The 18,365-nt window shown below is 43.5% G+C and overlaps 1 protein-coding gene across 1 annotated transcript in view; it reads left to right on the top strand.

Annotated features, from left to right (window-relative positions):
* mpv17l2 (MPV17 mitochondrial inner membrane protein like 2) overlaps positions 1 to 18,365 on the top strand; it is a 77,501-nt gene that overhangs the window by 47,023 nt on the left and 12,113 nt on the right. The window contains exon 6 of the mRNA XM_034180089.1: positions 3,437 to 3,600. Within this exon, the coding sequence (XP_034035980.1) occupies positions 3,437 to 3,600 (164 nt within the window). The remainder of the gene's footprint in view (positions 1 to 3,436; positions 3,601 to 18,365) is intronic.

Genomic DNA, 18,365 nt, shown 5'->3' on the forward strand with positions numbered 1-18,365 from the left:
TGTACGTGAAATGCCAAAATCAGCACAGCGTTGTTGAAATGATACAAACTATCCATTCATGAATAAATCCTGAAAAGTCTTGATCCCCTTATGTTGCCAGAGTAAAAATGCATTACCCTCCAGCAAGGGAGGAAACATATGATTTGCATGAATTGCAGCTCTGATTGAGAGGCAATGCCATCCATATCGTCTATGGATTTGTTTCCATATAATTAATGTTGTTTAGACCAATGGATTCACCGTGAAGGGAGCAGAAGCTACAACTAGTGAAGAATAAATTAACGCTGCCAGCAAGGACGATTTATAGGACCGTGCTTCCAGTATGCCCCATGATGAGGCATCAGCACCTGGATCTTTGTAAAGCCAGTGTACAATAGGTTGAATATTTGCTGCCCAGTAATACAACTGGAAATTTGGAAGGGCCATCCCACCATGTTGTTTCGAACATTGTAAATAAGATTTACGTAACTGAGGTGGCTTATGTTCCCAAATAAAACCAGAAATAATACCATCTAATTTAAAAAAAATGCATTGGTAATAAATATTCATCTTGACAGTGTTTATTTTACCTGCAATCGATACATTTAAAGATGACCAGCATTTAATATTCTGTTCTAGATCCTTTACAAGAGGGGTGAAATTTTCCTTAAAAACCTATCTGTCTTTAGTTATACGAACACCAAGATAGACAAACGTATCACAGTAATCTTAAAGGGAAATTTGTGCAGTGGATATATTTGGGCCAAAGAGGTAACAGGAAAGATTTCGCTCTTTTGGAGATTTATTTTATAACCTGTAATACCACTAAAGGGCTCGAGAGTGGATAATACAACAGGAAGGGAAGCATCAATATCGTAAATGTAAATAATCATATCATACGCATATAAGGAAATTTTCTGCTCGAGACCTTCTCTGATTATACCAGTTATCGCTGTATCCTGTCTAACTGTTATGGCCAGAGGCTCCAAGGCTAATGCAAATAGCAGGGGTGATAAGGGGCAACCTTGCCAATGCCTAGTTCCACGAGAGATAGGAAATGCTTTTGTGTATAGCCCATTCATGCAAACTAACACTAATGAGTTGGTATAGAGTAATTTCATCCAATTTATAAATTGTTCGCCAAAATTGAACTTTCTGAGAACATAAAACAGGTCGTCCCATTCAAGCCTATCAAAAGCTTTTTCAGCATCCATTAACATTATTATTTCAGGAGATGAGGAGCTAGGTACACCGTAAATTATGTTAAATAGCCTGCGAATATTAAAGAAATAATGTCTATTTTTTATAAACCCCTGTTTGGTCAGCAGAGATAAACTGAGGTAGAACCTTTTCAAGTCTTAATGCCAAGACCTTAGCTAAAATTTTTACATCAACATTAAGCAAAGATATGGGGCAGTAGGATGCACAATTTTCCGGATCCTTATCCTTTTTCGCTATAAGGGATATGGATGCCAATCTTAGTGATTGAGGAAGGGTACCTGCATTAAAAGATTCATTGTACATATTAAGTAAGTGTGGGGTGAACTGATTAGAAAATGTCTTAAAGAACTCAGGTGGAAACCTATCTGGACCGGGGCACTTCCCTGTTTGAATAGTTTCCCCAGCAGTAACTGGGGCATCCAGTCTCCTTTGGAGTTCTTTGTTTAGAGAAGGTATGTTTAGATTGGTGACAAATCGGGTTGCACTTTGTGTTCAGAGGTACGTATAAAGAGATTGGTAAAATTCCTTAAAATTGTTTTCACTATCTAGTGTGTAGCCATCAGATGTTTTAATCTTTGCAATAAATCTGGAAGTTGGATCTAGTCTGAGCTGATGGGATTCCTCCGCACGTCTGTCTCAATGTGCCGAAAAAGTGCTGTCCACGTCTTCCGCAATTCCTGTGCTAGTCAGATGACATACTGGATCAAGACAGTGTCCAATTTAGAAATGAACGGCAGATTCCACTGTTACAGGAGTTTTTGTCATGGAAAGAGGAGCGGAATTCCGCGCGTCGTGGTGGAGCTGCATGGCGCAAAGCAACGCCGTGATGAAGCCTCACAGGACATGTTGGGGCATGTCCAGCTCATGCTCAATTTCTCGGATATTCACACGACTGAAAAGCAACTGGAAGCCGTCTGAAAGCCACCTGAAAGCCGTCCTGAGAGACCAACACGGAGGTGGTTTTGACCCGCGCCATGAGCGGCACGGTCACGCATTCATCCGCTTCTTTTTCCATGGAAAAAACTCCTGTAACAGTGGAATGTGCCGAAAAAGTGCTGATGTCCACGCCTTCTGCCTTTTTGTGAAAGTCAGACGACGTCCCGGATCAACAAAGCCTTCACGTTAGAAATGATCTGGTTGTTTCAGCTTGGTGTCAGCCTGTCGATCGGCGCTCGGAGCGCGCTGCGCTCTCAGACGCTGTGGGCGGTCTTTAAACCGGCTGGATCACTCCTTAATCTGTGTAATCCCCATAAAATCGTCCTTGAAAGCCATATTAATTTTCCGAATGGTGTCCACCTGGAGGTCTCTCACAGTTTCAAGAAAAAATTGATGCAGCAAAGCTCCAAATCATTCCGCCATTTCCTTAACGACAAAATGGGTGGACCAGTGCTCACTCAAAGCCTGCTCACAGGCGAATGACGCAACCGACAGGCGTGGAAAAACTCATGCATACGCACAAGGGTTCAAGCTTGGCTGACGCAATCACACGTGATTCAAATCCATATGGTTTTTGAAAAAAATAACAAGGTCGGATACTTTTCTAATAGACCTTGTACAATGTCCATGTCCTTTTTTATGTTTATCTTGAGATTGTTAATTTCTTTGCCAATCATCTCACAGATAGAATCAAGTTGGCCGTTCAAAGCTTGTGTTAACATCTTCACAGTCAGCATGTCTTCAGCGCAGTTAGCCTCAGAGTCCACTGATTTAGCCGCCTACTGCTAACGTAGCAGAGCTAGCCTGGAAGAGATTGTGTTGTTTTGTCATATTCCTGGTGACAGCAGAAGTCATTTCAGGCATGTTCTCAAAATATATGTGCTACTAAACAAGTACTATGAACCACTAGGTTTAACTTGAAAGGGCAGAGTCTTATTGTTGATTTAAAAAAAAAAAAAAAAAGTGACCTGCCCAGAGCCTGCATGAGACACGACTACATGTCACAGCATTCTGGTTTGTAACAAATGTGATATGCGTTCCAGACCAACTGTCATGGTAACCGGTCTGATACTTTCCCATATCAGCCAATCGGCGTGCGTAGCACTGTAGCCATGTAATAATAAATGATATCATCCCTGGTCATAATAGAACTGTACATACAAGTGGAACCTGCTGAAACATTTAGGTGACCAGCACGTTTTTCTTGACCATTGCTGCAGTTAACAAAAAACAATTTCTAATTTGTTTGGTGTTTACTGGATCCAAGCCTAAACTTTGCTGTTCGCCTCTTTGCCAACAGGTGTTCCAAAGGATTTTGACCAAAGCGATCTGACATCAAACCCCGGCCTCATGGCTGTCCTGTGCATCTTCTGCATCGTTGTCGGACTGTTATTGGTGGTGGTCACCATAAAATGTATCCGATCACCGAGGTCCAACTTTGAAAGGCTCAATGATGTGCCAATGGTGAGTTAGAAAAGCTGGACCACAGCAATACTCCGGATATTATCTACCTACACTGCCTCACTGCGTTTTGGACATGTGTTTGATGAAGGACAGATTCTGCTAAAAATACTAAATACTTTTCTGTTTTTCCCTGCAGTGGTAAGAGCATAGGTCTTGGGTGGTAGATGAGTGGGTAGGTTAGTCCAGGGTCACCAGTCCTGCTCCTGGAGATATTCTACCCTGTCTGGTGTTTCTGAGCGCTAGATTGGCTGAGGAAACCTAACATAGTTAATTAGCAGTGAACGGAGCAGGAAAGGTTGTGAAACATAAAGGGCAGGTGGTTTCCACAGACAGGTGTGGCGAACCCTGGACTAAATGGACTAACAAACCAAATTAGGTTGAACACATAATGAGGCTGATTAGATTATGGTTAACTTTGATGTATTAGATCAATCCCAAATGCAACTTTGTGTTACCTGTGTGGTATCCCATAGAGTCCCTTTATACAGAGAGTAGCAACAACAGAGAACACTGCCATTTTTGGGCCAGCTGAACGACTGAATTAACTTTTTCTGTTTTCAGTTATTATTTTATCAGGTAACCACATACAGCAACACATCCATGAACAGGTACTATCAAAATAAATATAAAAATAGTTAAGCTATCAAATTTACGATTTATGATAATTTATTTAATTAATTATTGAAAGCCTGGTTTATGCTTCAGCAACACTGTAACTCTGTGTCATGCAATGACGTGAACATGCGTGACAATTTTAAAGTTCTCCATCATGTCTATATTCAATTTTTCTGGATTATGCTTTTTTTCTGATTTTGTACCTCAGCAAGTCTTTCTTTCTACAATCATCAACCTCTAAATCAAAGAAAGGTAAGGTGCACAATTTTCCTCTTTTTCCAACCCCGTGTTGTAAAATTGGTGATATTTTCAGACTTTTCTGTCAAATGTATTTGATTCATTATCAAAATGTAATCAGTGTGCACACTGCAAAAACTATTAAAATATGACTGGAGAAGAAGGAGTGAAACCAGAAAAGTGTCAAATCACAGCCTTTTGTGGTGTCTGATTTAGCAGGTGCACGGCAGGCTGTGGGTCCCGTGTGTAAAAGCTTGCAGATGTTATCATTTGTTGGGCTTTTAATCATGGAATTGACTTTGATACCCACTTTCCTTGAATCAGTGAGTGTCAGCACTGAACTTCATTTCGTATCTCTGTTAGTGGGCACGTCCAGGCTGCTGCTCTGTCCGGTACAGGCAAGAAGTATATAATGGAAATACATTGTGACTGGACAGGACGTTTTTCCGATGTGAGCACAAATCTGTTATACAAAATCCCTTATATACGTGTTTATTACATGGAAAACCATGCAGGGGTAGTGACCAAGTGATTATGCGCTTGGTTTCAGTGCAGAAGGTTCTGGGTTCAAATCCCACCCCTGCCACATTTCTCCATGTAATGTGGAGTTGCGTCAGGAAGGGCATCGGGCGTAAAACCTGTGCCAATTCAACATGCAGATCCACCTTGGATTTGCTGTGGCGACCCCGAGTGCAAACAAGGGAGCAGCTGAAGGGACTTACTTTTATTACATGGAAAACCATACAAAAGCATTGGGACTTTTGCTTTAGTCCGGTGATTGCGAATATCCAGTTTATACAGCCCAGTCTCACTTTTTTCGTGCCTCCATCATGAAAAGCGCCCCATTTTTGTGACCCAGGTTTTTTTATTTTGCCATTTATAATCCTCCCCTTCTCTTAACTCTAATCATAAGCATAGTGTAAGTGTCTACCCTCCCCTAACCCTCACCCCCATCACCCCACATTTCGTGCCCCTGTCAGAAAATGAATTTGCGCCCCCGTCACGAAAAGTGCCCCATTTTCGTGCCCCCGTTACAAACCCATAAATGAATGTACTTTTCATAATGCCACCACAAACTGCCCTGAGACTGGGTTAGTTTATACAATGACAGTTTAGGTGAGTTTTACTGTACATGGAACTGAACACTAAATTTACCTACATCACAAAACTGATGATGAAGTCAGCTTCCGTCCCCCATGGCTGACTTTATTTTCCCAAATTTTTCTTCTGTTCGGATCTGAAGGGAATCTGTACATCTTTATCCCCTTGTTGTGTCTATTTGCGCATCCAAATGCACAACAACCTGGCATTTTCAGCTAATAAATAAATAAATAAAATAGCTGGATTTACATGCAGATAGGTTAACATTGAACACTAGTTTGCCCCCAAGATGTCACCACGAGTCACGTGACCTTTTTTTTTTTTCATGTTGCTACTCTCTGTATAAAGGGACTCTAGTATCCATTTATGCCACCTGCTGGATGGATAAAGGAACAGCTGTGATACTTCCATGTGCTTTGTCTGCCGCCTGCTAAAACATACAACCTTTCATGTTATCATCAGCTAACACGTTGAGCTTGCAACTGCAGGCAGAAAAACGATGCACAGTTTGTGTGCAAATATGGAATACAAAGTACAACAGATTGGGAAAGTCAAAACAGAACTAAAGAATTGCTACAATATGTGGCTGAGGACGGTGCAAGAAATTTTTCATTTGAAACAAAATGTTTTGCAACTTTTTAAGCACAGGCGTTTCTAGCATTGTTCCAGAGTCCATGTGAAAAGAAAGACATCACATCCATCCATCCATCCACTAATTTTAATACCCACTTACTCCAATCAAGGGTAAGGACGTCACAATAAAGGCACAAAAAAATCTTAAAATTCCTAATAATGTCAATAAAATATTCATTTCATTTCATTCATTTCATTTATATAGCGCCAAATCACAACAAAGTTTCCTCAAGGCTCTTCACACAAATAAAAAATCAGGCATCAGAAAGTCAACAAATACAGCACAATTTGTCAGCATTAATCAACAAGAAAAACAAAAGAAATACTAATGTGATCGCCGGCCACTAGCCCTAAACTTCACTAAAAGATCCAGAATTTAGGTAAAGTTGAGGCTGCGGCCTGCTCCGTTTAACTAATAAAATTAATTAAAAGATTAAAAAGCATAGTAACATACTATGCCAGTATGCTAGCAATACGAAAGGGAAAATAAGTGGGTCTTAAGTCTGGACTTGAAAGTCTCCACAGAATCTGACTGTTTTATTGAAGCAGGGAGATCATTCCACAAAACAGAGGCATGATAAGAGAAAGCTCTGTGACCCTCAGACTTTTTATTCACCCAAAGTAGTCCTGCACCCTGACAACACAGAGCCCGGACCGGTACGTAGGGTTTAATTAGGTCAGCTAAGTAGGGAGGTGCCAGGCCATGAACAGTTTTATAGGTTAGTAGCAGAATCTTAAAATCTGATCTCACTGGGACAGGAAGCCAGTGAAGGGATGCCAAAATGGGTGTTCTGCTTCGTGTCAAAAGTCTGACAGCAGACTTTTGAAGCAGTTGGAGAGCCCTAATGCTGCACTGCGGTAAACCAGAAAATAGAACATTGCAGTAGTCCAATCTAGAAGAGACAAACACATGAATTCGGGTCTCAGCATCAGCTATAGACAGGATGGGAGGAAAACAGTTTGGTTTCTTTCTCAGCTGTATTCGGTAACAGTAAGACATTAAGGACTATGGCAATCTGTGATTTGACTTCAGTGACGTTGACCTTCACCCAAATGATTGACCTCTAGAGGACCCTGTCAGGCTATTTTTGAAACTTACCGTGTGTGACATTTGGTCCAAATCTGGTTGAAAATCAAATTCCTTGATCTTGACCTTTAGTAAAAATGAGTTCATTCAGGGCATTTTTGGGGTGTGCCTTTATTGTTGTGCCAAGTTTGGTAGAAATCACAAACACGACCTGGGAGGAGACCAACAAACAGACAGGACCTTTGCTCCATTGATTGACTTTTGGCACATTTTACGAGGTCTGTTAGAAAAGTATCCGATCTTATTATTTTTTTTAAAAACCATATGGATTTGAATCACGTGTGATTACATCAGCCAAGCTTGAACCCTCGTGGGCATGCAAGAGTTTTTTCACGCCTGTCGGTGACGTCATTCACCTGTGAGCACGCCTTGTGGAAGGAGTGGTCCAGCCCCCTCGTCAGAATTCCCTTTGTCTGAGAAGTTGCTGAGAGACTGGCGCTGTGCTTGATCAAAATTTTTTCAAAAACTGTGAGGCACATCCGAGTGGACACCATTTGAGAAATTCAGCTGGTTTTCGGTGAAAATTTTAACGGCTGATGAGAGATTTTGGATTGTTTCTATCGCTGTAAGGACTCGCGCAGCGCTCCGAGGCGACGTCGTCATCCTGTTTCAAGCTGAAAACCTCCAAATTTAAGCCTCTGTTGACCCAGGACGTCGTGAGAGAACAGAGAAATTTCAGAAGAGGTCGTAATCAGCAGTTTATCTGGACATTCCACTGTTAAAGGAGATTTTTTTTAATGAAAGACGTGCGGACGGATTGGCGCGTCGGCTCACAGCCGGCGCCGCGCGCCCGCCACAGGAAAGACACCCCCGTTGGAAGCCTTAAGGACAAGTTGGAACATGCCCTGCTGTTAAACAATTTCTCAGATACTCACTCAACTGAAAGCCACCAAAAGCCGCCTGGATTTTACAAATGGTTATCAACACGGAGGTGTTTTTCCTGTGGCGGGCGCGCCGCGCCGGCTGCGAGCCAACGCGCCAATCCGTCCACACGTCTTTCATTAAAAAAGTCTCCTTTAACAGTGAAATGTCCGGATAAACTGCTGATTCCGACCTCTTCTGATAGTTCTCTGTTCTCTCACGACGTCCTGGGTCAACAGAGGCTTAAATTTGGAGGTTTTCAGCTTGAAACAGGATGATGACGTCGCCTCGGAGCGCTGCGCGACGTCCCGCTCCGTGGGAAGTCCTTACAGCGATAGAAACAATCCAAAATCTCTCATCAGCTGTTAACATTTTCACAGAAAACCAGCTAAATTTCTCAAATGGTCTCCACTCGGATGTGCCTCACAGTTTTTGAAAAAATTTTGATCAAGCACAGCGCCAGTCTCTCAGCAACTTCTCAGACAATGAAAATCCGACGAGGGGGCTGGACCACTCCTTCCACAAGGCGTGCTCACAGGCGAATAACGTCACCGACAAGCATGAAAAAACTCACGCATGTGCACGAGGGTTCAAGCTTGGCTGATGTAATTACACATGATTCAAATCCATATAGTTTTTAAAAAAAATAAAACTGTCGGTTTCTTTTCTAATAGACCTCGTACATCACCTGGGCAATTCCAGAACCCACTTCTGCATGTGTGCCACAATTGGTATAAACTGGAGAGTAAAAAGAAAAACCTTGAATTTTGACCCCAATGATTGACCTTTTGTAAATTTGATCTTGCCTGGACAATTCCAGAATGTGTATTAAGTTTGATGGACATTATAGTGAAAATCAAAATTATGCCCTTTGACTGTATTCATGATTTTTCAACACAAACTCCTTTAGGACAGTCCTGGGATTGATCATCATCACATTTGGTGGAACCTGGCTAAAGGGCTTGAGGGAACAGACAGACTGAAAAACTAAAATTTTGACTTTTGGCCCCAATGACCTTGACCTTTGTCAAAACAAACTAAGGGCATTTTTGGTGTCTCCCATCATCCACATTCGATCTTGTGTGGTTTGAACCTGGGAGGAGTATGGGACCAATGTTATTCAAATTATTGTATGATGGTTTTGGAAATGGTTGCCAGTAACCTCATATTAACAATTCTTTTGATATTTTGGGTAGAAACGTCAAATTAAAAGGTATCCTTTTTTAGCTGTGGCAGTACCACATCACCAAATTACAAGTTAGATTTTTCTCTATTCTTAACTGCACTTCTCAAACTGTAACCAAAATCGTACTGTTGTGGCAGGAATATCAGTAAATCAGTGTTTGTTCTTGGTATTGTGTGGCCCAGCAGGTGGCGACACTGTGCCGGAGTGAAGCAGCCTCTGGTAGTGCTGCTCTTGTTCTGGTTCTACCTGGTGAGCTCCACAGGAAGCTGGCTCTTCAAGTGTGCCAAACAATCACTTGACACGTCTTCCCTTTCCTCTCAGAAACGAGCACAGCAGTTTAACTCTTTAAATAAACAGGAAGCATGACTGGAACACAGAAAGGGGTCAGTGTACGGTGAGCGGGTCGTGACTAAGCACTTTTTTCGATAATGGAAGTCTCATCTGCTAACAGTCAGTGTACCAGCAGGTGTTCAGACACTGGCAGCATGCTGCAGGCGTCACCGTGTTGAGAGCATAAAAACCGCTGTGAAAAAACAAAAGGTTCACGCCTTGGAAAGCTAGTGACACTTTAAGGATCATTTAACTGATGTTATTTCGTCACACTGAAAGGAGCGAGCTGAGGTGGTTCAGGCATGTGGTGAGGATGCCCCCTGGATGCCTCCCTGAGGTTTATAGGCACATCCAGCTGGGAGCAGGATCCAGGAAAGACCCAGGACATGTTACACGATTTATATATCTCAGTTGCTTTGGGAATGCCTCAGAATAAAAAATCTCCCTCTCACCCTCCTGAGGAGGGTGGTAGGTGTGTTCCTCAAACTCGGGTCCTCTACCAGAGGCCTAGGAGTTTGAGGGTTCGGTGCAGTATTATAGCTGTTCTTAGGACTGCACTGTTCCACACAGAGACCTCTGATGTTGTGCCTGGGATCTGCTGGAGCCACTCTTCCAATTTGGGGGTCACAGACCCAAGTGCTCCTATTACCCCTGGGACCACTTTGGACTTTACCTTCCACATCTCCTTCAGTTTCTCTTTCAGCCCTTGGTACTTTTCTATTTTCTCGTACTCCTTCTTTCTGATGTTGCTGTCAGCTGAGATTGCCACATTAATCAGAACTATGGTTTTCTTTCCCTTGTCAGCCACCACTATGTCTGGTTGGTTGGCCAGCAGCTGCTTGTCTGTCTGGAATTTGAAGTCCCACTGGACCTTAGCCCTGTTACCCTGGGCTAAGAGAGGCTAAAAGACACACAGCCGAAACTAGCAAAATATACATAAAATAAAATGTTTTAAATCTATGAGCCAGCTGCATGCTAATTAGCCAAGGTAGTATGGTATGCCCAACCCAGTTTCATGGTAAGTCATGATTCAGCAGCACAAAATATACATTAATCTATTGGTTTGTGATATTGTCAAGAAAAATGCCACATTTCCATCACAGCAGCACAAATTCATTCTAATGCATTCCGTGATGGCTGCACGAAATTAAAAATTAACCGGGGGGGGGATGGTTATGGTTAGGGTTGGGGGAATAGTCCTGTAGTAATAGTGAGTTAAAAAAATCATGAAAATTTTAATCATTTCATGATGGGAGCAAAAAAATGTGAGACTGGGCTGGGAAAGTCACTGAAGTGACTCAGCTAAGCTAACTATCATGGTTGCTATCCACATAAGTTTAGAGTTACATGAAGGTAATGTGTTTGTGCCATTCAGTTTTACAACCCCAATTCCAATGAAGTTGGAACGCTGTGTGAAATGTAAATTAAAACAGAATACAATGATTTGCAAATCCTCTTCAACCTATATTCAATTGCATACACCACAAAGACAAGATATTTAATGTTCAAACTGATAAACTTTATTGTTTTTGTGCAAATATTTGCTCATTTGAAATGGATGCCTGCAACACATTTCAAAAAAGCTGGGACAGGGGCAACAAAAGAATGGGAAAGTTGATGAATGCTCAAAGAACACCTGTTTGGAACAAAAGGTTAATTGGAAACAGGTGAGTCTCATGACTGGGTATAAAAGGAGCATCCCCAAAAGGCTCAGCTGTTCACAAGCAAAGATGTGGCGAGGATCACCACAACTGCGTAAAAAAATAGTCCAACAGTTTAAGAACAATGTTTGTCAATGTTCAATTGCAAGGAATTTAGGGATTCCATCATCTACAGTCCATAATATAATCAGAACATTCAGAGAATCTGGAGAACTTTCTACACATAAGCGGCAAGGCTGAAAACCAATATTGAATGCCCGTGACCTCCCTCAGGCGGAACTGCATTAAAAAAACAACATCATTGTGTAAAGGATCTTACCGTGTGGGCTCAGGAACACTTCAGAAAACCATTGTCAGTTAAAACAGTTCATCGATACATCTACAAGTGCAAGTTAAAACTCTACCATGTAAAGCAAAAGCCATATATCAACAACATCCAGAAATGCCTCCGCCTTCTCTGGGCTCGAGCTCATTTGAAATGGACAGACGCAAAGTGGAAAAGTGTGCTGTGGTCTGATGAGTCCACATTTCAAATTGTTTTTGGAAATCATGGACGTCATGTCCTCCGGACAAAAGAAGAAAAAGACCATCCAGATTATTACTAGCACAAAGTTCAAAAGCCAGCATCTTTGATGGTATGGGGGTGTGTTAGTGCCCATGGCATGGGCAACTTACACATCTGTGATGGCATTCTGTGATGGCACCAATAATGCTTAAAGGTACATCCAGGTTTTGGAGCAACACATGCTGCTATCCAAGCAACGTCTTTTTCAGGGACGTCCCTGCTTATTTCAGCAAGACAATGCCAAGCCACATTCTGCACGTGTTACAACAGTGTGGCTTCGTAGTATAAGAGTGCGAGTACTAGAATGGCCTGCCTGCAGTCCAGACCTGTCGTTCATTGAAAATGTGTGGCGCATTGGTAGACCCCGGAGACCCCGGACTGTTGAACAACTGAAGTCGTACATGAAGCAAGAATGAGAAAGAATTCCACCTACAAAGCTTCAACAATTAGTGTCCTCAGTTCCCAAAAGCTTATTAAGTGTTGTTAGAAGGAAAGGTGATGTAACACAGTGGTAAACATACCACTGTCCCAGCTTTTTTGAAACGTGTTGCAGGCATCCATTTTAAAATGAGCAAATATTTGCACATAAAGTTTATCAGTTTGAACATTAAATATCTTGTCTTTGTGGTGTATTCAACTGAAAATAGGTTGAAGAGGATTTGCAAATCACTGTATTCTGTTTTATTTACATTTTACACAATGTCCCAACTTCATTGTAATTTGCGTTGTACTTAAATTATAACAGAAGATATCACATTATAACAGTTTACACATTGATACGGTTGAATTTTTACAAAATTAGCTTACGTGACACAACTACTATTGATAGTAAGTCCCTTCGGCTGCTCCCTTGTTTGCACTTGGGGTCACCACAGCAAATCCAAGGTGGATCTGCATGTTGAATTGGCACAAGTTTTACGCCGGATGCCCTTCCTGACGCAACTCCACATTACATGGAGAAATGTGGCAGGGGTGGGATTTGAACCTGGAAACCTTCTGAACTGAAACCAAGCGCATTAACCACTTGGCCACCACCCCTGTGCACACAACTACTATTGATAGCTGTCACTATATTAGATGTACCCTCTTCTGGTGTATGAATGCTCCCGGTTCTGCGTTCATGTCTGTGTTTTGTGGTCCATATCCTACCCCGTCATTGTCTGTCACTTGGTTGTGTTCTCTTTGTGGGTCATCCTCTGTCTTTGTCTTGGGTCTTTCTCTCCACTTTCTCTATTTTGTTCCTAATTCCCTGTGTTATGTTTCCCCTGTGGACTCTTGATTACGCTCTGTTCTCCGTTGTGTTCCATTGATTATGTGCTTGTACTTCTTGATTTAGTTTTTGGTTAGTGTTCGGTTCTTTTTGTTATTTGATTATTTGTTTGTCCTTTGTCTTTAATGTGTTCATCTTCATGTTAGTTTTTCTACTGTAGCACTTTTATTTCTATGCTGAGATCGATGTTGCTTTTCTGTTAGAATTCTTAGTCTTTGGTTTTTGTACTTTATTTGTTTGCCCCTTTATGTGTTTGTTCCTCTTGTGAGCTTTCTCTTATATTACACTTTTTAAACCGTTGAGTTCCATGGTTGTTTTTACTTTTGTGCACTTGGATTTATATTTTTTTGACATCTTTTCTTGTAGTTTGTTTTTTTCCTTTTCTCACCTTTCGTACTGTTGGGTTTTTGCCACCTTCCTGTCTTTTATTTTCTCATCAGTTCTTTTTCCAATTTAAGCCACACCTCGGTTCCTGGTTGTTTGCCAAGCTTTTTCATGTTGCTACCTGCTTCCTGTGAGTATCCAGAGTTTGACTTGTCTGCTGTATTCATTCCAAGTGTTTCTTGTTTCATTTTCTTGTGACCCAGTTTAGACTCTGTTTTGCGTGTTTTTGAGCCCTTTTTCCCACGTCTCACTTTTTGTCAGTGTTTGGAGCTTTAGACAACAAATCACCTGGTTTTTTGCACATACTGCTTGCACTTAGGGGTTCTAGCAGATGTTGTATAAAACCTAACAGAAACAGCTGGCCAGTAATTATGAACCATTCAGGAAGCTACCCTGACTTCATGGCTTTGAAAGCCTTTTGTAGAAAATTCAGACTGTTTAACTGTCATCATTGCTGCTATACTCCGGAGAAAAAGAGTTATGTTTTGGATCAGATTTGAGATCTGTTGGATACAAATGTGTGCACAGTTGAGTTCTTTCTGGAGTTATATGCATTAGCGGGTCTTTTTGACCAGGACAGACTCCCCAAGTGGGCAGGTGACCCAGAGAAATACAATGAAGACCATTTTTTTCAAGGTTGAACCAGCTTTAAACCACTTCCATAGCAGTTACACCCCTGACAAGCATTATGGCTTTTCAGGTGTGGGATTTGGTTGAGGAAAACTATTGGGTGTTTGATCTTTTCCCAGAGTTTTATAACCTAGATACACTGCCTGAGGCGTGTAGACTCCCGGATTGGGTGTGGCGTCCCGAGAACTACCTGCCAGCTAAACCCATACTGCCAGAAATTGATTACTATTGCTCAGAGACTGAAGACAGCTTCCTGTCAGATGCGGAGGGGGATCAGATCTTAGGTTCAGTGGAGGACTTCGAGGCCCTGGAATTACATAACACTGCGGAACTGTTTTTCAGATCCGGGAATTATATCTAGATTACCTCGACAGTCCACACCAGATTGAGCAAGACACCATCCTGAAGTCAGTAGAAAACATCACGCATGATCTGAGTAGCAGCCAAACTGTCACTTCAACTCCATTATCGTCAAGATGGGGTTAAAACGGTGTGCCCCGTAGCTTGTGTGGTGGACAAAAAAAAAACAATCCCCTGGGAGCTTTCTCACACACACCTCATTTGCGTCTGCCTGGATTGGCGTGGTATGTTAATGTTTGCTTTAGTCGCTAATTGCATAGTTTGTACAGGGTATGATGTTAATGCACTGTATTTTTATTTCGTTTGGTTCATCAGTGTGAGGTTGTGGGGGAGGCTGGCCAGGTCAGAATGGTTTTGCGCCCTTGGTGAACTGAGCGATGTACGTGCGCTCGGACTGTGGGTCGCATGGGTGTTGCACTGTGGAATTTTTGAATGTGTGTACACTGGTGGTGTTATATTTGTGTTTATGCTTTTGTTCTTTATTTTACTTGTAGTTTCACAGTGCTTGCTTGACGAGATGGCAAATAAATTAATTACATCCATTATCAAAACTTTCTGCCTTCATCATTGATGCCAAGGGCCGCGACACCCCGGACCCCTTATGACAGCATCCCCAGACTTCACTGGATCAGATCCCTTTTCATGCAATGACGTGTTCCCCCATACAGTGATGACCCCATGGACTTCTTGTACTCTCCTGACCCCCAAAGACTCCCTCACTATTTCTTTGATGTTAGATGCCCTCTCAGTCCAGCCACCCACTCCAATGACAGTCTTGACACCTGTGACGGAAACGACCACCACTCTCCCACACAATACACCCAACCCGTTTACATCCCCACACTGACTATTTCCCACTCCGACCATAACCACGACCCTTATGACAGACTCGACACACACCACATGCCACAACAGACCCGACCTCAGTAAATACGCTGATATAATCTCTCCACAACACCATAATTAGTCTTCAGTCATTACTCCCACCATTATCCAGCCGAAACACCGGTTCTCTGAACTCCACATCAGGATCAATATTCCACACACCGGTGTCACAGCCAGCTTTTCACCTGCCTCCTCCACAGCCAGCCCTCCTCTTGTCTCCTTCGACACAGCCAGTGTTATCTCCGCAGTCTCACACTCGACTCCTGCTGAGGCCCCAGAAGAAGAACAAATGCCAGTCTAAGTCTGGCTGTAAGGCCCTCATACTAACTTCTGACAGGGCAGCAGTATTCACGCATATGTCATCATCTGGAGTGGTTTGTAACACAGCCGCTGAACTAACTTTGGCTCTGTTTTCCAGAGACTACTGCCCGGTCTGACACCTGAGCATGGCGATGTGCCGGTGGGCTATGTGGCTGCTCTCTGGATCTGGCTGTGGACTCCTGTGGTCTCCAGTGAGCCAGGTGGCTGCTCATCTGTGGCAATTGTGGACTCCTATGGGGTGGTCTTGCTGTCCACCCCTTGTTGGGGGAATCTCTGTAAGTCGTCCGGATGTCCACCTGCGGCTGAAGAGGAACTCAGTTGGGCATCTGACCATCCACCCCCTGCTGAGGTGGAACCCTGTGGACCATCCACCTGTGACCATGGTGGAACTGTGTGGGCCATCTGGCCTTCTGCCCATGGCTGAGGTGGAACTCTGTGGGCCATCCGGCTGTGGCTGAGGTGGAACTCTGTGGGCAAAAAGCTGTCCCCCTGTGGCCGAGGTGGAACTCTGTGGGGCATCCGACTGTCCACACTCTGCTGAGGTGGAATCCAGTGGGCTGTCCGGCTGTCTGGCCCTCCGCCCATGGCCGAAGTGGAACTCTGTGGGCCATCCGCTCGTGGCTAAAGCCCCGTTTACACACAGATGGTAAGAGCTCCCGAAAGCGTCCCGGAAGAGTTTTTGGCCGTCTTATGGATCACACGCCGTTGTTAACGCCGGCACTAGGGGGCGTGGCTTAGTTCCTGCTTTACCGGGAATCGTCGAAAAAATTATTTAACATGTCGAATAATTCCGGGAGCGCTCCCGGAGACCTCCCGTGACGACAAACAACGGCGTTTGATACTTTTTAATCGCTGTTTCATCCTGCCGCTTCCTGTAGTGCCGCAGTTCTCGTCGCACCGTGATGACCAATCAGGGACTGAATATGTAGTGACGTGGAGATGTCTGGAGTTTGAAGATGTGAACATGTCCTGTATCTGGTAGCAGCCTGTGAGCAGGACTTATGTCTCTTTTGTCCTTTATTTTACAATCATGACAGAGTTTTTGGAGCGAGCAGCAGCACCACAGCAGCTTGGAGCAGAGGTTCTTTTTAATTTTATTTTACGTGCGTGCGCGCGCAAATCGTCCTGGAGATTATTTTACTTATTAGCTACACAGCTGTATAATAAAGCAAATGGAGACTGGCTTCTAAACACAATTATGACAGAGTTTTTGGGGGAAAGAATGAGGAGCAGCCCGCAGCAAACAGCAGCGGGGAGCGGATCGAGTTTCTTTTTTCTTTCTTTTTTTACATGCGCGCGTGAGCGAATCGTCTGTAGAGAATATTTTATTAATTAACTACACAGATGTATAATAAAACAAATGGTGACTGGTTTCTAAACACAATTATGACAGAGTTTTTTGGGGGGAAATTGTTTACATGTGCACGCGTGAACGGGACAGCTGATCCTCAAACTGGGTCCTGCAGAGGCGGAAGGACCGCTGAAAGCGGCCGTCACCCAGACACAGCTCCTGGAGCAAATAATGATACTCTCTGTATTGGGAGCTTTCCACAGCAACTCGCTCCGTGTGATCAAGGTCCGTCATTTGACTTACAACCGGAGCCGGCGAGCTCCGCCCCTTTCCACCGCGAAAACAGCCGGAACTACCGTGAACTTCGGTCTACGTACTACTCGCCGACAAAACCTTCTGTGTGTAAACCTTGCTTAAGGTAGAACTCTATAGGCCATCCGCCTGTGGCTGAAGTGGAATCCAGAGGGCCATCTGGCCATGCTCCTGACACTGTGGTGTATTTGTGTCAACCGCTTAGCTACCCTCTGGATGCTGCCGTCGACTCTAGCCAGCTGCACAGCCGTCCTCCCAACTCTGTGCAAGACTCCTGGCAGCCCCATGGTGGCCCCCAGACATCGCGAGGGGCCCTGGGCGATCATGCGGTCGATTACATGACTTTGCCTTTGGCTACGTCTGGTTGCAAGATCGGCCATCGGTCTTGGATTTTGGTTTCCACTGGCCTCTGTGCTGATTGTTTGATCATGTTTTCTTGCACAATTGTCACTTTGCTGTTCCGGGTTTGTTTGGCCGGACTGCTCCCCCCCCCTTCCGCGCAGGTTCAGGTGTTTGTTGGGTTCCTGGGTTTTTCTTGGTGTCTTTATTTGGGTTTGTGGTTTTGTTTTTGGTCCCATCGTACTGTATTTTTCTCCATTTTGTGTTGGGGGGGGTCTTTGGACTGTCTGAGCCATCTCTGGGAGGGGAGAGTACTGTTGCGGTTGTGTGGATGTGTGTGTCAGTACTCCCTGTCCTGCGTTCATGTCTGTGTCTTCCGGTCCATATCCTACCCCCTGTCATTGTCTGTCACTCGGGTGTGTTCTCTTTGTGGGTCATCCTCTGTCTTTGTCTTGGGCCTATTCTCCACGTTCTGGTTTCTGTCTCCCTTATTCCTAGTTGCCCGAGTAATGTTTCCCCTGTAGCCTCCTTTTTACACTCTGTTCTCAGTTGTGTTCCATTGATTATGTGTTGTACTCCTAAATTTAATTTTTGGTTAGTGTTCGGTTCTTTTTGTTATTTGGAGATTTGATTGTCATCTTTAATGTGTTCATCTTCTTGTTAGTTTTTCTGTTGTAGCATCTATTTCTATGCTGAG

The sequence above is a fragment of the Thalassophryne amazonica genome, chromosome 10 (assembly GCF_902500255.1).
Source record: "Thalassophryne amazonica chromosome 10, fThaAma1.1, whole genome shotgun sequence".
Lineage (NCBI taxonomy): Eukaryota > Metazoa > Chordata > Actinopteri > Batrachoidiformes > Batrachoididae > Thalassophryne > Thalassophryne amazonica.